The following is a 20,309-nucleotide window of genomic DNA, read 5'->3' on the forward strand; positions in this document are numbered from 1 at the left end:
TTTTAATATAGTCAGCATCATCCATAACCTATCAAAATTGGATTTTATCCTCCACCTCCTCTACCATACAGCTAGTGTAAGTCAGCACTTTGGTGATGCTGATAATTGCAATTTTTTTAAATCTAAATTTCTAAATGAGTTTTGCAACTATGCTGTGACTGAGTCTTATTCTTTAAAATGATTATTTAAGCATTGTACAATAAACTTCTCAAAATGTTAATGTAAAACACAAAAGCATTAAAAAATCTGTAGGAAGATTAGTGAAAATATTGAAATCACAAACAATTAAAAGCCGGTGAGATCAAATCGGCCTAAAGCTGTTTTTTATTACTCAAGGCATGATTGAAAGACAGCAGGAGGCTGTTTGTAATAAGTATCACAATGTGGCGTTTAGCAGCAGGGTAAAAAGAGTGTTCACAAGAAAGGTTGACTGTCATAGTGATGATATGCAATAACGGCTGCTTAGAGTTGAATTAGAAACCACCGATTCAGATAGAAAAGCTCACAGAGTGAGTGAGCAATCAAACAAAAGTCAACACAAAAGCGATTTGCTGATCTAATGCCAGCAAGTGATCTGTCTGATTGAGGAACAGCTGCTGTGGACCCCAGCAGGACGAGGCCATCTGTCCCCGACTCCAGACTGGATTACGTCCTGGCTCCCAGGAATGAAATAATTAGCATCACTATTTTATTCTTACCTTTGATCTGGGATCATGGACGCATGCTTCTAATATTCTCCCCACCCACAATGAGTCCTGCTGAATTAGAGCTAGGCCGGTTAAATCCCAAATCAAGGCGTCTTGTCATGCTGTTCAACTGGTCAGCTTTCCTAATAACCTTTAATGAAAGACATTTAATCCGCCTCTCATTTTGTGACTTTTTTTTATTCCTAGCTGGCTTTGTTGCTTTTAATGTGACCGGTTCATGACTTAATCTTCAAGTTGTGCCCCCCTCCCCACCTCTATGGTTTAAAATCTTTATTCTGACAAAACCAGAAGACTTCTAGTCGATAGACTGTGTCCTTACTTTGTAAATTTGTAAGAACACAGTAAGGTTCAGCTGGCATCTGCAGAAACTAAGAAAATGTATTTTTCTAGAAAGCGTGCGCCCAAAAATCGACTGCTGTTTTTCTTAGACTACTGTGTATTTTAAATTTAAGTACCTGTGTGGACTGAACTTTTAATTAAAATGAATCTGTATCGATGGATCATAATTTAAGTTTATGTATCAGCCAGAGGCACGAGAAAAAGAATCTGTTGATTACCAGCAAATGCTTGAAATAAATGTAAAAGAATAATATTTTTTTCTTTGATAGGCTGATGTGCTGCAAGGTATGCTCACATGTTACTTGATGTGTTTCAGCCGTGATTTTCACAGTTTGGCTGTTGATAAAATGAGTAATCAGCAGGACGTGGACCAAACACTTTTTGATAAAGGCTTTTGCCTTTATCAAAGGCAAAAGCAGCAGCACTAATGAGCTACACAGACCTGCGTGTTTTACATAACCGGATAATCCAGTCTCTCCTAAAATCCTGTTGCACATTATTGATTAAATTATTACCCCTGCCAGTGGGGATTGTTGGGTCTAATAATAATAATAAAATACAAACGTTGAAAATGATTTTATACTGAAATTCAATTCCACAAAGGTAAACTTGTATAATTTGTGACAAATGCCTAAGGTAGATGTTTTTGCTATGGCCAGCTGTCTATGGAAAGGAAGCTGTAGAAGCTCCCTGGACGATAAAATCTAACTTATATTTGCACGTGAATAACATGTCCAAGTCAGGTGAGAGATGGCAGCCCGATGTTTTGAGTAGGCATCCCCAGATTGTTGCTGATGCAGGGAGATTAGGTTCATGTGCTTTCTGCAGAACTGGACTGCAGTTTATCCTGCTCCAAAGTGTCTGATAATTTCTTGGATTTTAATTGGTTGGATGTTGGCAGACATAGGGACTTCCCCAGGATGCCATTTATGTGAGAACCATGACTCGGTTGCTGCACTTTTCATGTTTGTAAGTGTAAAAGATGTTAAAAATGCTGAAAACATTGAAACATTGCCTTTTTACTTTACTGCTTTGTTCGGTCTACCTCATGATTTCTCACTGTAATAGACTGTGACAGAGGGAAAAAAAAAAAAAGGTTATGACTACATTTGCATGGTACTTAAAATTTGCTTGTGTCCTTACAGGGTAGCTCTGTAATTGAATGAAGTTTTTTATTTTGGGGAACAAAGTCAAAATTTATCAATCCGCTAAACTCATCTTTTTCTGAAAGTGTGGTAGATGTCTGATGACAACTTCTGTTTAGCAGACACATAAAAATGCATAAATAAGTAGTTTTTCTTTTTTACACAGAAATCATTGGGAATTTATGTGTTCAACTCCTGCTTATCCTTCTGTAGTCATCCATGAAACAAGGTGCTTATCTAATTTAATGAGACATGGCTGAATGCATCTTTTGAATGAGAGAAAAAGCACAAGTTGTTTCAAAAACTTTTATGTGTTAATACTTCCCTGTTATTTCAGAAAGTTTTGAGTGTTGTTTTAGTTGTAAACTTAGATTTTTTTTCCCCATATCTGTAACCTTTCCAGCCATTTTGCTTATCAAGTTGTTTTTAACGGTTTGGGAAGGGAAAACTTGCTGAATGGCCTTAATTGCAGTCTGACACTAACGATGCAGTCTTTCTCGCATATCACCCCCCCAGACCTCCCCAAAGCCGCTGTGAGGATCCTCAGCAACATGACGTTTCTGTTCGTCAGCCTGTCCTACACCGCTGAGTGTGCCATCGTCACAGCCTTCATCACCTTCATTCCCAAATTTATCGAGTCACAGTTTGGCATTCCCGCCTCCAAAGCCAGTATCTACACAGGTATGCTAGCTTTCCATTTCAGTTGCTTTTTTTTTTTTAAACTGTGAAATTTTGTGAGATTATATCAAAAAGTCAAGACCACACTCCACGTTTTGCTCTGCTTTCGGTTTGTGTACAGCATCCGGCATGTGGTGTGGAGAAGAACAGAAACTGGTCTAATCCCCCAGCTGAGCTGGCATTGCCAACATGCAACTTATCTGGTAGCAGGATTATTACAGTAGGCAGCAATTGGAGACGCAATTATAGCTTAAAAGCAGAAACAGTTAGTTACTGTGTTTGTGTGTATCCAGGCACACAAACGGTGTATGCTGGTTGACTTCTTTAACACACACCAGAGAAATACACACAATGCCTCATTCCATCTGACTGTTGCCAGGATACGCAGGGTAAGGGCAATTGGGTGGTGCAGTTGCCATGGCTACCCAAACGCTGCCAAGCTGCTTGAATGTGATGATGGTTGGAGATGAGGAGACAGAAGAGGGCACTTCTGCTGATGGGAGTACTGTGCTTCCGTTGAGTCCCAGGTGTAAAGACTCTCTGATGATGGAAATTAGTTTTTAATGCTTTTTATTATTATTATTATTTTACCTTTATTTATACCGGTTGTCTCAAAGAGATCCAAGATCTCATTTACAAGAGAGACTCGTTTTGATAAAACAAACCAAAAATATTACAAACACAGCAACAATACTAACAATTAAGAATTTTGACTCAATTAAATTAGCTAATAAAATATGAGCTAAAAACAAGAGCAGGTTTCACAAGATTATTTCTCATATAGTTGGCAAGGTTTGGGTTTGATGTCATTTTGTCAAATCTGAATCAATGTTACTGTAGTAGTGTATTATTCAAAATTACGTTTGACATTTTGAGAGCTGAAAGTCAAATATTATCAGATAAATCAGGGCTTAATATGTTTTATTGTTTATGAACCGAAAAACAAAAATGTTGTCTTGTTATGCTATGTTGGAGCCATTTTGTCACAAATCATCCTCCAGATTGTTATGGTTACAGGAGTCAAAATTAATTAAATCAACCAACCAAACATTGCATTCCAGCAGTCTTTTGCTATTTCAATATTGCATACAATGCGACCATAGTAGAAATAAATCACTTAAGCATTGTTTTCTATACGCATGTTTAATACATTTTCCCAGTTAGATAATTTTATGAGACTATTTGTGAGGAAAGAACAAACAAGCAGTGATAAAGTTACTTAAATTTTTAAAAAAATGTATTGCATTAAAAAGTTTAACCAAACAGATATTATATCAGACTCTAACATGACAGCTGAGTGAGTCTTCTCTATAAGCTTTTGGTCATCAGTTGTGTCTAGTTGGGTGATGCGGGATTCAAAGATGAGGTCGGAAAACAAATATTTTCTTATCGTATCCTCTCAGCCCTGCTTTTTGCCGTAAAATGAAGGGATCTGTGCTCTGACTTGGAAGGTATAGAAACGGGGTCTCATAAATCTGAAAAATGGGGCATCAAGCAAAATTGAAAAATACAATCCAACACCAAATCCATCAAAACTAAATACAATTGAGTTCAATCAATTACCTCCTTGCTGAGTCTGTAGTTCCCGTTTGACGAGCATCGTTGCAGTGTGGCTGCATTTCCCCCGTACGGATATATTTTCTTTCACCTCTTCTTGTCACACAGATTTGTTTCAGAACATCAAACTGATTTTGATAACAAAGACAAGCTGAGGAGACACAAAAAAAAAAAGAGTTTTCAAATGCTGTTCTCATTCAACCAACCTGGCCTTATGGATAGCAGTATTTGCCTCTAATGTTAAATCATGGGAAATATTTTTCACAGGTCTGTAGCTACAATAAATAGATCTGTAACTTACAGAACATTTTCACCTCAGCTGCTGTACATCTATAAAGCAATCTCTTGCACACTTTGCACACAAAAAAGGTTCTGTCCCTTTAATGTCAGCCAATCTTTTAATCCAGATACGATAGTTAAGTTGCACATGCAGCATGTAATAACACAGCTTGTGCGTGTGTGTGTGTGTGTGTGTGTGGGCTTTACAGTGTGAATGTATAATCTTGCAGAAAACAGATGGTTTTAGCACAGAAACATGCACTTAAATGATGATAAGCCTCTGCAATCTGTTGGCTGGCTGTCACTGAGCGTGCTGTCTTTGTCTCTTGTCCTAGCACACACTGATACAAGGAGGAAGCAGATGACATTTCTTTGTACTTTTATAATGACTATGTTTATATTCTCTCTGAGAGCCACCCTCCTCCTCCTCCTCTCCTTACTGACCCAGTCTTTGTCACCCCACTGTGAAAGCCTTTCGGTCTCACTTCAGAGCTGCTTCCAGGCCTGGAAATTCTGCATGATGACACTTAATGCTCCCTACATCTCCCTAGTAGTATTTTGTTTTCTCATGCCGTCAGTGTGCCTGGTTCTAGCGGATTTGACGCACGTGTCACGGCCTGAAATGTCTCGCCGGCGGCCTGCAGTGTTCCAGTAATGCTGCTTCTGGTCATTTATTCATAGCTTAATAGAGGCTGACATTTCTGAATCCAGCACACATTCAGCAACAAAACACCACCGTTTTTTTTTTTGTTTTGTTTTGTTTTGTTTTAGACAGGCTTGAAAAGCTCACATTGTATTCCCAGGAGTGCGTCCTAATTAAAACGTTGTTGATAACAAGCACTTATGTGGCCATTCTTCACAGTAATCATTCCGGCGCTAACACGTCCGGGGTTGGTGTCTGCAACCCTTCCCACCGGCTCACGGGTTATGTCCTCTCTCTGTCGTCTGGCAGGTTTGATCATCGTGCCCAGCGCCGGCGTGGGCATCGTCCTCGGCGGCTACATCATCAAGAAGCTGAAGCTCGGCGCGAGGGAGTCGGCAAAGCTGGCCATGATCTGCAGCGGAGTGTCGCTGCTCTGCTTTTCGACGCTTTTCATCGTCGGCTGCGAGAGCATCAATCTAGGAGGCATCAACATCCCCTACACAACCGGGTGAGGAAACATTCATGGTTCCTAAAACTAGTAACCATCTGCAGTGCCATGCAGAAGAAAAGCATTCATAGGCCTTTCAGCTTTTTTTTATATATTTTGTGTACCTCCTTGTTCAAAAAGGAAGTTTTGTGTTTTGTATTTAAAAGTGAAGTTGAAGAACAAAGAATTGGTAAAGTTTGCTGCTTGAACAGTAGGCAGACACCTTGGGAAAAGTTTGAGGGGGTATCAAGGCTTTAGCAGTGCGCTGTATGTTCACACCTGAACATGCAGTAAAGGTGCACTTGCTGCAGCGCAATCAGGGTTCATGGCTTCGGATTCTGTGCGAGATAAACGGTGTGAATCACGTTATCGGAGCGACGCATCCGAAGATGAATCAGAAGCCGGTGTGGGCTTGTGATGCTGCCACCGTTCCATCATCCTCATGCGTTATGGCATTGTGTTGCAGCGTGAAGGAATAATTAGCAACACTTGCATCTGCTCTCGTGTCCCGATGAATCACTTTGCCACCTCTATTTCTGAAAGCGCTGTCGGCGGAGGAGCTTACGGGCAGCCACGCGACGTGCCAGACCTCGAAGCTGACGGAAACACGGTGTGGGGGGGTACCTTTCACCCGCCGACCTTGAAATAACGTTACATTTCTACTGTAAATACAGATGTACTCTCATCTGATTTTAACCACATTAAAATTCATTTTCTGGACCTTTATCAGTCGCTTCCCATATTAGTCTAATCATAGTAAGCAAGGGGCAAGTTAAGAGAGATATGGAGCTTGTGGTAAGATAAAACACAAGCTCCATAGAGATCTTGCATTATCTTTGCATGTCTGAGTGAATAATTTACGTTCTTATGGTTTCTAAACATTTGATTTCTGAAATATTTAAAGGAGGTTAAAGGAGGTTTTCGGGAAAGAATGCTGCCTGTCCAGTCTGCACGAGTAGCAGTTTGCTACAGAAGCACGGCTAAGTCAGGCAGGCCTCTGTGAAATTCTCCCCTTTATTAAAAGCAAGTTATTCAAAGAGACTTTAATAACCTTTGCGTCTGTTCAAATCCCATAACTGATAAGTTAATAAGGTTGCTGTTTCTTGTGCGAAGCTCATGTTTACGGAGGGCCCACAGAGCTGTCAGAGTGCCTCATTATTCACAGCGCCGGTCAGCAGTCGTGAGCAGCACAGATGGGAGGAATATTTCAGCAAACTTTCCTAGTCCAGACGTGACTCTGCTTCGCCAACAGGCTGATGAGAAACGACAGGGCCAGCAGGCATGTAAGGTTACATAACGCTCTTAAGCGGTTGTTTTCACTGAGCTGTATAGTGTTCACGGCGCTGGGGACATGATTATGTATTTGAATTACACTTTATTAAAAACTGCAGCAGACTAAATCTCTGTTTACGAGAGCTTTGGTGCAGGTAGACTCGTTCCCGCTCGATGAGGCGTTTTCTCTCTTCACTGATAAAGACAGCCGCTCTCGTGGTTTCCTGTTGTGTGTGTGTAAAAACTTTCTAACAAGTGTTTTTAATTTCCTTATATATTATCTGGATCAGTTTTTGTTACCATAGTACTTTTTTACTTGATTAGTTTAAACGGTTTGTAGATAATTACATTTGCTCAACTACATAATAGATATATTATGTAGTTTTTACAATTATTTTCTTTCTTTTTTTGTGAGATGTTCTTCACAATAATGTCTTTTGTGTTAATCCAAGGAACTGGTCTCAGCTCTAAATGTACATTTGTAAATTATTAAAGTAATATAATTATTTTTTGATACATTATCACTTTATTGCTTTTATGTTTTCCGGCTATGAAATGTTTGCCTTTTTTTTTTGCTTAGGTGATATTTTTCATATATATACTTTTATATTTTTGCTAATTAGTTTAGCTGATTCAAGGAATGTGTTACAGTTAATTAAGACAGTTTTTTTTCTTTTAGTGACTTTAAGAGTTGCTTTTTTGATTAGTTATATTTTGTTATAGTCACAATTAATTTGTAACCATTTTTTATGCTTTCGTTAAATAGTTATGTCAGTGTCTCACTTTATTAGTTAATATTTAGGCTGATTCTACGTAATTAGATTGTTTTTCCTGTTTGTATACTTAAATGAATTTTTAGATATGTGCATGTTTCTCTGCTCCTTTGAGAATTGACGAAAGATTGTGCAATTGTTTTTGTAGCAAGGCACCTTTCTCAGGATTGGTGTCAATTATAATTTTGTGAATATATTTATGTTAGCATAATATAAAAGGCCAGAAGTATTGATATTTTATGTAATGAGTTTAGAAATGTTTGTGATTTCAGTTTTTCAATTCATTTTTGTCCGTCAGCGGTTGTGTTTTTAGGATCTGTCCTGGCCTGTTCCGCATTGCTCAGTAGGAAGCTTACCAGAGAAAACCCAATCCTCGCCTCGCTGCGTCTGGTTTTGACTAAACCAACGTCCCAGCTTTAGAGAAACTGTTCCCACACTGCCCAGCGAGCTGGACAATACATGTCGCATCCTCCGCCCCTCCCCTCTGCTCTTCAACCATGTAACGAGCTTGGAAAGGGGGGACATGGATTATTTGCTAATCCCACATGCTCAATGACGGACTCAAAAGGATTTGACACAGCGACTTAGCTAAAATACGTCCAGCCTTCCTGTTCTCTGTTGAAAATCTTATTCTCTCTCACTCTCCTCAGCTTCCAGCCCCTCCTTTTGGAGCTTAGTGTAGGTTAAAGAAGTAGTCGCCCAATTATCTTCAGGGTTTTGGTTCTCACTGACCGTCCTCAATGAGGAAGTACGTCTCAACCGGAAAATGGGACAATAAAATGCTAAATTTGCTTTGATAAAAGCCTGTATCTAAGAATGTGCCAGCCACGTTTTCTCCTGACCAGTCTTGATTTGTCGTCGTTCTTGTTTGCCTCTTTTCAGTCCGACCCTGACCATGACCCACAGGAACCTGACAGGCAGCTGCAATGTAAACTGCGGCTGCAGGATCCACGAGTACGCTCCGGTCTGCGGCTCTGACGGCATCACCTACTTCAACCCCTGCTTGGCTGGATGCAGCACCGTGGGCAATGACAGCACCGGGGTGAGGCCTTCCCATCTTTACGTTCCTTTTTGGACTCCGGTGACTTTACATAATGTCTAATAAAAAGCGATGTTTGTTCTGTACCACTCAGTACTATAAAACCCTAAATATTTTAGTCCTCATTTCAAAAGTCTGGATCCCGTTTTCTGACCACAGACAAGGAACTACACGGACTGCGGCTGCGTTCAGAGCCGCCAGGTCATCACTCCGTCCGCCGGCGGCCAGGTCAACCAGCTCCAGCTGGTCATCGTCAAGACGTACCTGAACGAGAACGGGTACGCCGTGTCGGGGAAGTGCGACCGCACCTGCAACACGCTCATCCCGTTCCTCATCTTCCTCTTCATCGTCACCCTCATCACGGCGTGCGCCCAGCCGTCGGCCATCATCGTGACGCTCAGGTGAGACGCCGTCTCTGGCGACGGTCGTCTGGTCGTCCTCCTGTCTTCACGTCTGCCTCCTGTTTTCCCTGCAGGTCTGTTGATGAACAGGAAAGGCCTTTTGCTCTCGGGATGCAGTTTGTTTTGCTCCGGACTCTCGGTGTGTACACAATGCTTCCTGTTACACATTAACTTTAAGAAAAAATCAAAATTGCTTTGCATTAGTGCACCCTAAATGCATCTTTTAGGGAAAATGATTAAAATAATTAGGCTGAAAACAACCCACTGAGCTCCTGTGCAGGAGGTAGTAAAAATCATTATGCAGCATAATTTTATAATATAGCCGGCTTGACAGCCTGCAGTGTTGGAGAGCAGGAATGTAGCTCCATACCAAACCTCTGTGACCCTTTGTGTTGTTAGATGTAGACAAGCCCTCGGGGTGAGGGAGTTCTGCTGCAGCATGTCTCTGATCAGCTTGTATCGCCATGCGAACGGAAAGCTGCCACGTCATGTGCACGATATGAACACTGGTGACCGGAGGGGGGGTGTTTGATTTCTGTGATCATACGCTGCGTAGCTGCAGGAACGGAATATAATTTTGGAAACTGAACTTTTGAAAGTCATAATCTGTGGCTGTGAGCTTTTTTTTTTTTTCCCTTAGCCTTTCAAGACATTTTATTAATAATTAACTTATTAATGCAAGTAGTTGACTTTAGTAGTTGACTTTATTTTTTCATCGACCTGCTGTGCCAGTCAGTTATTTACCCAAATATTAAAGCGGTGTGACTAATTACAACAACGTCAATTCACACAAACCTTTAGAGAAATCCAGCCTTTGAGTATAAAAAAAAGTTGAACAAAATCAGTTTTTGGTCCCCACCCATACTGCTATAGCCCTTTTTAAGGGTTTCCTACAACATTTCATGAGGTTGAAGTGTACAGAGAGGGATCTTTAATTATTCAGCTTTGCAAAATCTGGATCCTTCTTCTTTTTTTTTTTTTCCTCTTCAGCCCACCACACAGCTTTTCTGCAGGGATTTAGGTCTGAGATTGCCACCAGCAAAGCTTAATTTCGTTAGATGAACCTCATTTGTGTTGATTTGGCAACATGTAGATCATTTCCCAACTGTAGGACCAATAATGACTCGTTCTATTGGCAGAATCCACCAGATTTTTAAAAAATCACCTGACGTTTTAAAGAGGAACTTTTCCAAATATTCATCCTTTGCCTCAAAACAAACCCACCTGGAGTGTTTGCTGCCAAAAATGTTCATCTAAAATTGTTTTTAATTACATAGTACTTATTACTGCATAAGCCGCTGGTAAATATTTTGTAACTTAGGCACTGTTAAACAGTAATTTGTATGTAATTATGCTCTAAATTTAGACATAATTATGCAGTAGTATCCTGTAACGTAGTGCAAACTTACTTGGTAATTAACCGCAGAAGCCGTTGGTACATATTGGGCAATTTATACGCTGTTACGCAATAATTTGTAGGTAATTACTCTCTAAAATTGGTTTTAATTACATAGTAAAACACTGTAACTCACTAGGTACTTACTTGGTAATTACATTACAAATTTGGGACTGTAAAAGAAAGGCCTACCAAAGAAATGTTTATCAGACCAAAGTAAAATTTCGATTCATTTGTGGTATGAAACTTTCATCAACTCAAGTCTCTCCCCTTCCTCAGCCTACATCCCCACGCCCATCTACTTCGGCGCCGTGATCGACACCACCTGCATGCTGTGGCAGCAGGACTGCGGTGTCCACGGCTCCTGCTGGGAGTACGACGTTACCTCATTCCGCTTCGTGTACTTTGGCCTGGCCGCCAGCCTCAAGTTTGTCGGCTTCGTCTTCATCTTCCTCACCTGGTACTCGATCAAGCACAAGGAGGCGCAGGCCGAGCGCTGGCGCCAACACCTGCCTCCCCTGGGCACGGTCAGCGAGCTCGTGTGCCACGCCGGCGGCCGGAAGAGCCACGCCCGCACGCGCTCCTGCCCCGTGTTCATCCCGCCCCGGCCCGACGTGCCGGTGGCGATGCTGCTCGACCGCGGCCACAGCAGCTTGAGCTGCCCGGGCAACGGCCTCAAAGCAATACCTCCTCCCGTCTCGCTGCCGCACCACCACCACAGAGGCTCCGCCCACGTCTGATTGATGGAGGGGGGCTAAGGGGGGCTGTTCGTCGTGACACGTGCCTTCCTGTTTTGTTGTTTCTGCACAACACGGCATCTGCTTTACACAGGACCGACAAGTGCGCCCACCGTACCTAAAGGGCTGGTCATCAATTCATGGGAGAAACTGGGCAAATCATCAGCTGCAGCCGCTCTGGATAGACGATGTAAGAACATTAAACTGGTGCTACTGTTAACAGACAGGGCATTATAACCTCTGTATGGCAGAAGAGTCATCAACACTGCGTCTAAAGCACAACAGACACTCTGTACTATGCAAAAATCGACATAATGCTCCATTCCTCTCAATCCTTCACCACACACCATATGTTTTTTTTGTTTTTTTTTAAACAAATTTTTAACTAATTGTTTCTTCTAGATGTGAGCCTCCGTCTTGTCACGGTGGCTCACACATCTTCAGATATGACAGAATTAGATTTTGTATTTTTGTTCACAAGTTTCTCAGATTTATTTCAGTGTCGTTTTCTCTTAACAGTGCCTCTCAGGCCGTCGCGGCCAGTCCAGTACGCAGGTCTGGCTGTCAGGGTTAATGTTAGCCTCAGCAGAATCCAAGATCGCCTTCACCAACTTAACCATGTAGCTTAAAGCAGATAAGCACCAATAGCACATCACTAAATTATACTATCCAAGCAAAAAAAAAAAAACTAAACTACACAATAGATTTCTCACAATGTGCTGAAGCTACTGTAAATCCTAAATATGTGAATGCAGGTTTGGAAAAAGTGGTATCATATTTGGCCTTGTATTTATAAAAGCTCCTCCATTCCAGCGGCCATCAGATGTACATAGTTGTTATTTAGCTGTCTAGACTTTTAAAGATTTATTGCAGCAGAGCATGACCCAAACTATCCAGAGAGGGAGTCAACCTTCTGTTGTTTGGTGCCATCTAGTGGACAAAACCATTTTTTGTGAGAAGCCTGTGAATGTCGACGGTTTCAAATCTTCTGTGTGTTTGAGAAATCATGGTTGCGAAAAGTTAAATTAAAAAATTCTCTAAAGTGAACTGTCCAGTTTTACTAAAGTTTTATTTGAAGACTACTAGGTGATCAGTTTTATATTTTGCAGTAAAAGTATTTTTTTTTAACATTAGTCTAGTTCTGCTAGTTTCCTTCTAGCTACGCAACATTATAGGGTTATAAATACAAACTTTGTTGAGCTTCATTTAATCGAGCAACACAAAGGAATACATAATTGCGAAGTGGAAGGAAAATAGATTTTCATTTTTTTACATATATTTTCACACCCCTTTACTCTGATAACAAAATAAAAACAGCTCAACCCACTGCCTCCAAAAACCATAAAAGTAAATAGTCTACATAACAGTAAAAAGCAATAGAAATAACTTTAAAACTCAGTTCATGATCCATTTAACTATTTTATTTGTCCTTAAAGCTAGAAGAAAAGAAAAAAAACAGAGGCAGCAGTGATTCTATTTTTGAGTCTATCCAGTCGATCCAAACAGTAAATTACTCGGAAAGCCAGACTTAATTTTGCTTTAAACAAAATTTTACATAATTTTTCTAATTATGTTTTGTTCTCTGAAACACATTGAGAATTTGTCTGACGCAAATTATCTGGTTGAAGACTGACGTTTGTATTATTGTGGATCAATTGTTTTGAAGGTATCCATACATGGTCATTGTGTAAATAATGAAAACGAACAATACCTATTATAGAGCTCATTTATAGCTAGAAATGTATCAATGGACTGATTCATGACATTGTACTTCAAAGTTAGACGAAGCCAAAAAAAACTAAACGGTATTAAAAAAAAAAATCACTGAAGAGTATTATCCAAATAAAGAGTCATCACTATTGGCTCAGTTTTATATCCGTCAGTCCCAGCTCTGTCAGGAGAAATTTTCTACTCTTCTCTCCTCATCCAAATTTGACCTCGTTTAAATTTTTTCTCCCAGGGTAAAGTAAGATCTGATTGTGCAGCAGAAACAGATTTCACCAGATTTCAGCAAAGAAGAAGAGCAGAACATCCTGCAGCGATGGCGACACAATGTTTGCACCGTTGTCTGACATCCACAGACCACCTTCAACTTCAGTGTGCTGCTCTCTGTACAAACTTCTGGACTACCTGCTGCACAACAGGGCTTCACGCCGACACCGGAGTTTGGCTTTAATGCATCGTCCCCCTCTTCAGCATTTGGACCGCAAGTTTTTTTTTTTTCCTGGACAAAAACCTGAAGCTGTATTCTGAAAGTTGCTCTTGGGCTCCTTAGCAGCAGAAGTATAATTGATGTTTGTGAACGCTTGGTTTACAAATGCCTTCAATACTTGATTATAGTCATTAAACCTGAAAATGAAAACATCAGTTTGGAGTTATTACAACATGCAGTTCATAGACAAATGAGGAGGCAGAGCTTCAAGTTAAAACAGTTTATTTCATCGACAGCGTCGTGGCTTTCCTGAAACCACAGTTGGTCGTCAAGAAGGAAAGAAGGCAGAATGAGACTTTTAGTGGAATAAGATTAAAGCTAAATACATCCCGGACATTATTCAACTGGTTGCTTTAGATCAAAATAAACTGTCATATAAAAAGAGCTCAGTTTTTTGAAAAAATAGTTTAAATGTTCCCATTTGCACACGTAAAGCCGCCTCGACATGCATCATCCCTGGTAAAAATGCTTAAAAGGGTCTTTTTTATTGCAGTTGCATAATTTTACATAGAAAAAAAAGTAGAAAACTCCAACCTTTAATTTGAGTCCAAAAATTTAAAGTAATGAAATTCTACAAAATGTGAGACTTTTTATTTTTATTTACACATATGGCACGACAACCATTTCAATAAGACACAAATTAAGAAAGAAAATATTCCAAATAGAAAAGAATTGCAAGTCAGGCAATTGCTAGAAAAAAAGAGCAACTTCTCAGCTACAATTTTGAAATCTCTAAAACAAAAAACAAAAATAGAAAAGTGACAAGGAAGTCTTGGTGAAACGAGATGGTCACAAGCTCACGAGGAAAACCATAACAAACTTGATCTCGTAGGTTCCTTCATAACAACCACGAGAGCCATTTTTTAGATCCCTTTTTTAAGAAGCGTACCAGGAAGAAACATTTTCTGAATGATCATTACAAACAGACGTATATTTTCCTAAGTGCAACTATGATTTCAACAACTGGCGCTGTGCGATTTGCTCAGATGAGACCATGATAGATCTTTTCAACAACAAGCCATCGAGGTTTGTCATTTGCACATGGAGGAAAAACATGTGGAAGAGCCCTGCACGGCCACTCAAACCCACAGCATCACAGGTCCTAGGCTGTGCTTGTTTCTCCTAAAAGGTCCTGGTTACCCTAGTTAGAGCGATGCGTGAAAATCTGTGGCATTTTAAATATAACACAAAAAGTGGATCATCCTGGGTGTTTAATTTAAAAGATACTACAGTTAAATGTTTGATTTTCTAATGTTCGATAAGCTATTGCAATTGAATAGTATATTTTAAAGTTTTCTTTTTTTTTTCTTTTTTTTTTTAAACCCTTCACCCAGGAGTGCCTTTAAATGTGGTGAGTGTTATAACTCTGGCTGATCGGAGACCTTCGTCATCCTCCACAGCAGTAATTATTTAGTGACATCATCAGAATCGGCGGCGCTTTGCTGTTTTTGTCTGAAAATATGACTGCGGCTGATTAACCGGCGCTACACGACAGCAGTCTAAAGTAAACGCTTTCATGATTGTCTGATCTAAAATTACTGACACATTGAAGGCAAAATGCTAACAGCAAATCCACACTCGCGCCTTTTGTTTTGTTGTTGTCCAATTTTGTTGTAATTTATGAGCTCTGAGGTCGTAATGGAAACAAGTTTGTGCGTTGATGCGGTGAAGTTCTCAGAGGGTCCTGTGATTGGGCAGAAGACCGCAGAGTGACTCTGTAATCACCTATTCAGCTGCTGAGATGATTTCACCACCCACTGTCTCTGTAGAACATTAAATATTCATAAACAATATTCAGCCTCTTTATGGAAATGATCATCTTTAATAGCAACTGCAGTTTGGCTGCATTAAGGCTTTTATATATTTATATATATATACTTTTTTTCTTTTTTTTTTATACACGCATTTATCAGTAACACCGTTACCAAATAAATGTTGGCACCAGTAAAAAAATAACTTTATGACTCGTCGTATAAATCTAAATTGACCGTTCGTCCTGCACAGATCATCTTCTAACTAGTGTCTGTAGCGGATCTCCGGCAGGTTTACTGGGCCACCCATCTGCCTCAGAGGGTCTTCGCGGAGGGCTCAGTCACCAAGCCGCTTCCCTCGTAGTCCAAGTTCGGGGGCAGCAGGGCCTGGGGTGGGGCTTTTAGGACCACCCCGACAGTCTGAGTGCTGCTAGTCTGTGTGGGGGAGGTGATGGCTGGGCTTTTTGTGGTGGTGGTGGTGCTCTGCACTTTTGGCCTCAGAGTCTGCGGGGAGAGTGGGAGATAGCCTTGAGCCTGGAAAATGTCCTCCTCGTCTTCAGGGTCCAGGCTGGAGCCCAGGACCTGCTGGTCGGGGTCCGACTGGGCGCGCAGGCTGTTGTGCGTGCGCATGAGGCCGTCGTGTCGAGCCTCCATCTCGGTCGGTCCGTTCCCGCTCAACGTTTCGTCCTCCAGCTCCTCCAGCTGCCGCGCCCGCACGTCGCTCGGGGTGACCTCGGCTCTGCGCGGACTCGACGGCGACGACACGGACTCCTCGAGTCCGTTCTCAAGGCTATCGGGGAGGTCGTTTACGACAGATTCCAGTTTCTGTTCTGGCTTTGAAGGTGCTGGTGGCTTTCTGCTGGGACCGGGGGTGGCGAGTCGAGTCTCCGAAGCCAAGGCCGGCCAGACGTCGCTGGCGGAGGCCGGCTCGTCTCCGCTGGCCTCCTCGAGGCCTCCACCCCCGGCCCCAGAGCCCAGCTCTGGCAGGGTGGAGTCGTCGAGCTTTTGAGTTCGGTTGAATGGGTTTAAAACATGTCGCAGTGCAAACATTTTATCAACATCCTTCTGGAAATTGGCCCAGTTGTCCGGGCTGGGTCTGTAGTCAGGCCTACATTCATACAGGCTTTCGTTTATGCTATACAAATCCTCCAGTTCCTGCCAGTTCACCTCCTCGTCTGTCAAGTTGGGCAGCTTAACCCTGTCGTCCTTCCCATACTGGCTGTGTGCTGCCGAAACAAAAAAAAAAAAGAAAAAGGAAGATTTTCAGGGGTCGGGAGTAGAAATGAGACGCGACGCTTCGAGTTCAATTCAGACAGCATGCATGCAGTCATGCCGGGCTTCTGGTTCCGACTACAGCAGCAGAGGCAGAGGGTTTGTGGCACCAAAGCAACAAGCTCCCTTCAAAGCAGCACAGGATCAAGACGCCACACACACTGAGCTCAAGCCACAAACGAGGAAAGCATTCTGCTCTTTTAGGGAATCCAAAGAGACATTTAATCATTCATCACAGACTAAGACTCTAAAGGCCCACAGTAAATACAGTGCTTCATGAAAAATACACACCTCCAACTCATTCAGTTTTTCATGCTACAACCAAAAAAAAAAAAAATGGAAAAATGTATTTTTTGGGGGGATTTGATGTAGCAGATCACACAGCACATTTGTGACATGGAAGGAAATAGTTATTACAAATAAAAACCCTTTAGAGCCCCTGTGGTAGGAAAACCCTAAACATAAAGTACAAATCAGAGATACAGTGGAGGTTTTAGATCAAAACATAATCACGAGTTAAAATGGCCCCATCAGAGTACATACTTACTCAAATACACATCACGTTTGTTTTTTGTTTGAAAAAACTAGCAACCCTGGCCCCCAAAAACATTTCATCTACTTTCTTCTCCTGCATATGTGCTTCTTTGTTCAAGTCTGCCACATAAAATCCCAATAAAACACATTGAAGTTTGAGGTTGTAAAATGACAGAAAGTGAAAAAGTCCGAGAGGCATGAATAACCTTTTGCAAGGCACTGAATATTCTGGCATAATTAAAGACAGGCCTGCATTAAAGTAAGACACAAAGCAAAGATACCTGGAATAAAATAACCCATGAAAAAAGAAAACAGGAAAATAAGCTGCTGAATGGCGTGCTCCCCCCCCNAAAAAAAGGAGACAAAGTAAAAATACAAAGCCAGGAAGGAAAAAATAAGAAAAGAAATTTGCTGCAAAAGCACACAAGAGCTGCAAATAGAGATGTGGAAAAAGGAAAATCAGGATCAGCGCCCCTTAGGATTGGCATCTCTGCGTAAGTGGCTTTCCCGTGTAGTGCAGGACGAGATGGCTGGACATAAACTGAGGGACTCACGGAAAGGAAAGGCTCTGCCTCCTCTTTGACCACTTTCGATGCTGCTGTCGCCTGGTAAGCAGGTGTCAGAGGGGTCACAATGCAAGAAAGTTTCAATTCTACATCTGGCATATGGCTGAGTGAACATGAATAACTGCTGGTTTGGTTGTGACGTTACTGGAGATGCACTGAGCGGAAATTGATGTCCGATTTCCCGGCTCCTGTTTTATAAAGCTTTCGCCACGCTGATAGTCATGATTTTTTTTTTTTTAATTTATTTTGCCAAATCGGATTTCTCTTAAAGTTTAAAATAAGAGCAACATTCAAAACTGAGATTTCCAGAGATGGCTGCCAACATGCCAACAATTTCCATGAAGTTCAAAGGATGACATGTGGCATTACAAACCAGATTTGACAAAATTATAAATAATATTTAATCTGTCCAGCCATTCCACCGTTTCGTCCATGTCCTCATTGGACCTTGATGCGACATCAAGTTGAAACATGGAAAGTGCCGTTTCCACTGTTCCCAGAACAAAATGTCTTGATATGTTAAAGCATTAAGAGACTTTTGTTTCCAAGAAGGTCTCCATCAACTGTTCTAGTCTAGTTGGTCTGAAGTTTGCAGCTAATTCACCTTGCCGAATGTTGACTACCTCTGCGCCGCAGCATTCGTTGATGTTGTCGTTTTTTCTTTTTTTCTTAACTTTTATTTATACAGGTTGTCTCATTAAGACCCAAGGTCTCAATTTCATGAGAGACCATCAAGGTCACATGGCCTTGTTCTTTCATCTGCTACTATTCCCATGACCTCCCACTTATCGCACAGGTGGCATCCAATTTCGGTACCAGGCTAGAATTCACCAGGCTTCCAAGAGTGATTTATTTTGTAAAAGCAGTCCAAGCTGCAGACACCTGTGACCATGACAGAAGAGTCTTCTGAACGCGACTCAGTAAAGTCTACGTGGGGTCCATTCGGTGCTTGGAAGTCGACTGAATGTTGGAGCTTCAGACCGTCTGGGAAATCAAATCGAAAACTGTCAAACATTTCTCAGTGCATCTCCAGATTTTACACCTGCAAAGGATGGGATGATGTTTTGCTTATGTGGCTATGGGTGGCATTACATGAAATGCGAGAGGTCAGAGGAATAGTTTCACACTTTGGGTGCAACACTGGATGGATTTCCTGGTGGCGAAAAGTCCGTCCTCTTTGTGTGAGGCACAGAGAGAAAAGTTGCATTAATCACCCCAAAGCGTCAACCTGTTCCTCCCTCCTAATGTAACGACGTGTGACTGGATGACTTAGTGACTGGATGACTTAGTGACATGCACTCTACAGCTTTGGATTTTTATTTTCATATGGCCATGCTATACTGTGGAAAAAACTCTATATTTTACACATGGAAGGAAATGTGTAAAAAGTACGGGGCAGAGATGATCTTGCAAGTTTCCAAGTGGCTCCACTTAAATGCAGCAAATGAAAGTGAAGAAAGTCTGTGTGCAGAGGAAGGACAAAAAAAAAAAAATTACGTTCTGTTGAGATTTGTTAGCATGTTCCCAGCATGCAGCCACGGATGAAACATCAGCACCCCATGGATGGATGTATTAGTGGGAATGAGGCAAATTCGACCCATGCAGGTGTTAAAGGGGGAGGGGGGAGAAAAAAAAAAGAAAAAAAAAAAAAAGCTGCTGAAGAGGAACAAAACTTGTCGGGTACCTGTGTGGCTCATAGCTTCCTCCATCTTTACCTCCTGATTGGAAAAAAATAACAGTAATCAATTGTTAATGCCTCGATTCAAAAGGGACGTAGGAGGGAAACAAATCAGTCACACTGAGGCTTTTCCTCATGCACCGCTGCTAAACGCTATAGAGAAACGCAAACACTGGAGAACTAAGGAGAGAAAGAGAATTGGATATGAAAGCAGGAAAACATGGAAGGAAGACAGAAATTGATTTAGGACAAACTGGATTTGACGGGCGGAGAATGAAACGGCTTTCTTCTCCTTTTAGATAAAGTACGCAGGTGTGAGATTTCTGCATTCATTTACTCTCGCCATTAAGTTTTAATCGCGTATTTCACAAGCAAAAAATGGTAAAGAATAGTTACTTTACCAGTCATTTTCCTGGTAAACAGAAGAGGCGTTTGATTCTAGGAACGGCAGCCAGTTGAAGCAAGAGCCCCCAAAGCTGTTTTGCGACACGTGTAGTCATGCTTTTCACGAGTCCGGCATGCCAGGAGTGAAATGAGTTTTTTGGAGCACAGCTTGGCTGCTCCGTGACTTCATTTTGCAGCTGCTAATTACAGATGAGAAGGTTTTACCCTCGGGTCATAAACATGGCAGGCAGCTCGTGCCACACGCAAACGCTGCAGGTTTACGTCATTGTGACATTACGTAGTAACCGCCTCCACCACTAAGCTGCCAGTTACGCCAATGACAGTTTTCTTATACACTCCGAGAGTCAGGAAAGGAAGAAGACAGCCAGAATGGACAACTGGAACGCAGCTTTAGACTATTGACAGGCTACAACTTCGTGTCCTCAAGGAAAAAACAAA

At 41.5% G+C, this 20,309-nt stretch overlaps 2 protein-coding genes across 5 annotated transcripts in view; one reads left to right on the top strand and one right to left on the bottom strand.

The window, feature by feature from the left end:
• Window positions 1-12,500, top strand: part of slco5a1 (solute carrier organic anion transporter family member 5A1) — a 36,964-nt gene extending 24,464 nt beyond the window's left edge. The window contains exons 5-10 of the mRNA XM_008396342.2: window positions 2,708-2,872; window positions 5,658-5,856; window positions 8,763-8,922; window positions 9,079-9,320; window positions 9,395-9,459; window positions 10,996-12,500. Coding sequence (XP_008394564.1) covers window positions 2,708-2,872; window positions 5,658-5,856; window positions 8,763-8,922; window positions 9,079-9,320; window positions 9,395-9,459; window positions 10,996-11,456 — 1,292 coding nt within the window. The 3' untranslated portion in view covers window positions 11,457-12,500. The remainder of the gene's footprint in view (window positions 1-2,707; window positions 2,873-5,657; window positions 5,857-8,762; window positions 8,923-9,078; window positions 9,321-9,394; window positions 9,460-10,995) is intronic.
• Window positions 12,501-13,664: 1,164 nt separating this feature from the next.
• sulf1 (sulfatase 1) overlaps window positions 13,665-20,309 on the bottom strand; it is an 82,935-nt gene continuing 76,290 nt past the window's right edge. For 2 of the 4 annotated variants that reach the window (XM_008396343.2, XM_008396344.2), the window contains exon 20: window positions 13,665-16,642. In XM_008396343.2, coding sequence (XP_008394565.1) covers window positions 15,732-16,642 — 911 coding nt within the window. In that variant the 3' untranslated portion in view covers window positions 13,665-15,731. Of the gene's footprint in view, window positions 16,643-17,776; window positions 17,828-19,472; window positions 19,507-20,309 lie in introns of all 4 variants that reach the window. The other 2 variants (XM_008396346.2, XM_008396347.2) reach the window with 2 other exon arrangements.

This window comes from Poecilia reticulata, linkage group LG20 (genome assembly GCF_000633615.1).
Source record: "Poecilia reticulata strain Guanapo linkage group LG20, Guppy_female_1.0+MT, whole genome shotgun sequence".
NCBI classification, from domain to species: Eukaryota; Metazoa; Chordata; class Actinopteri; order Cyprinodontiformes; family Poeciliidae; genus Poecilia; species Poecilia reticulata.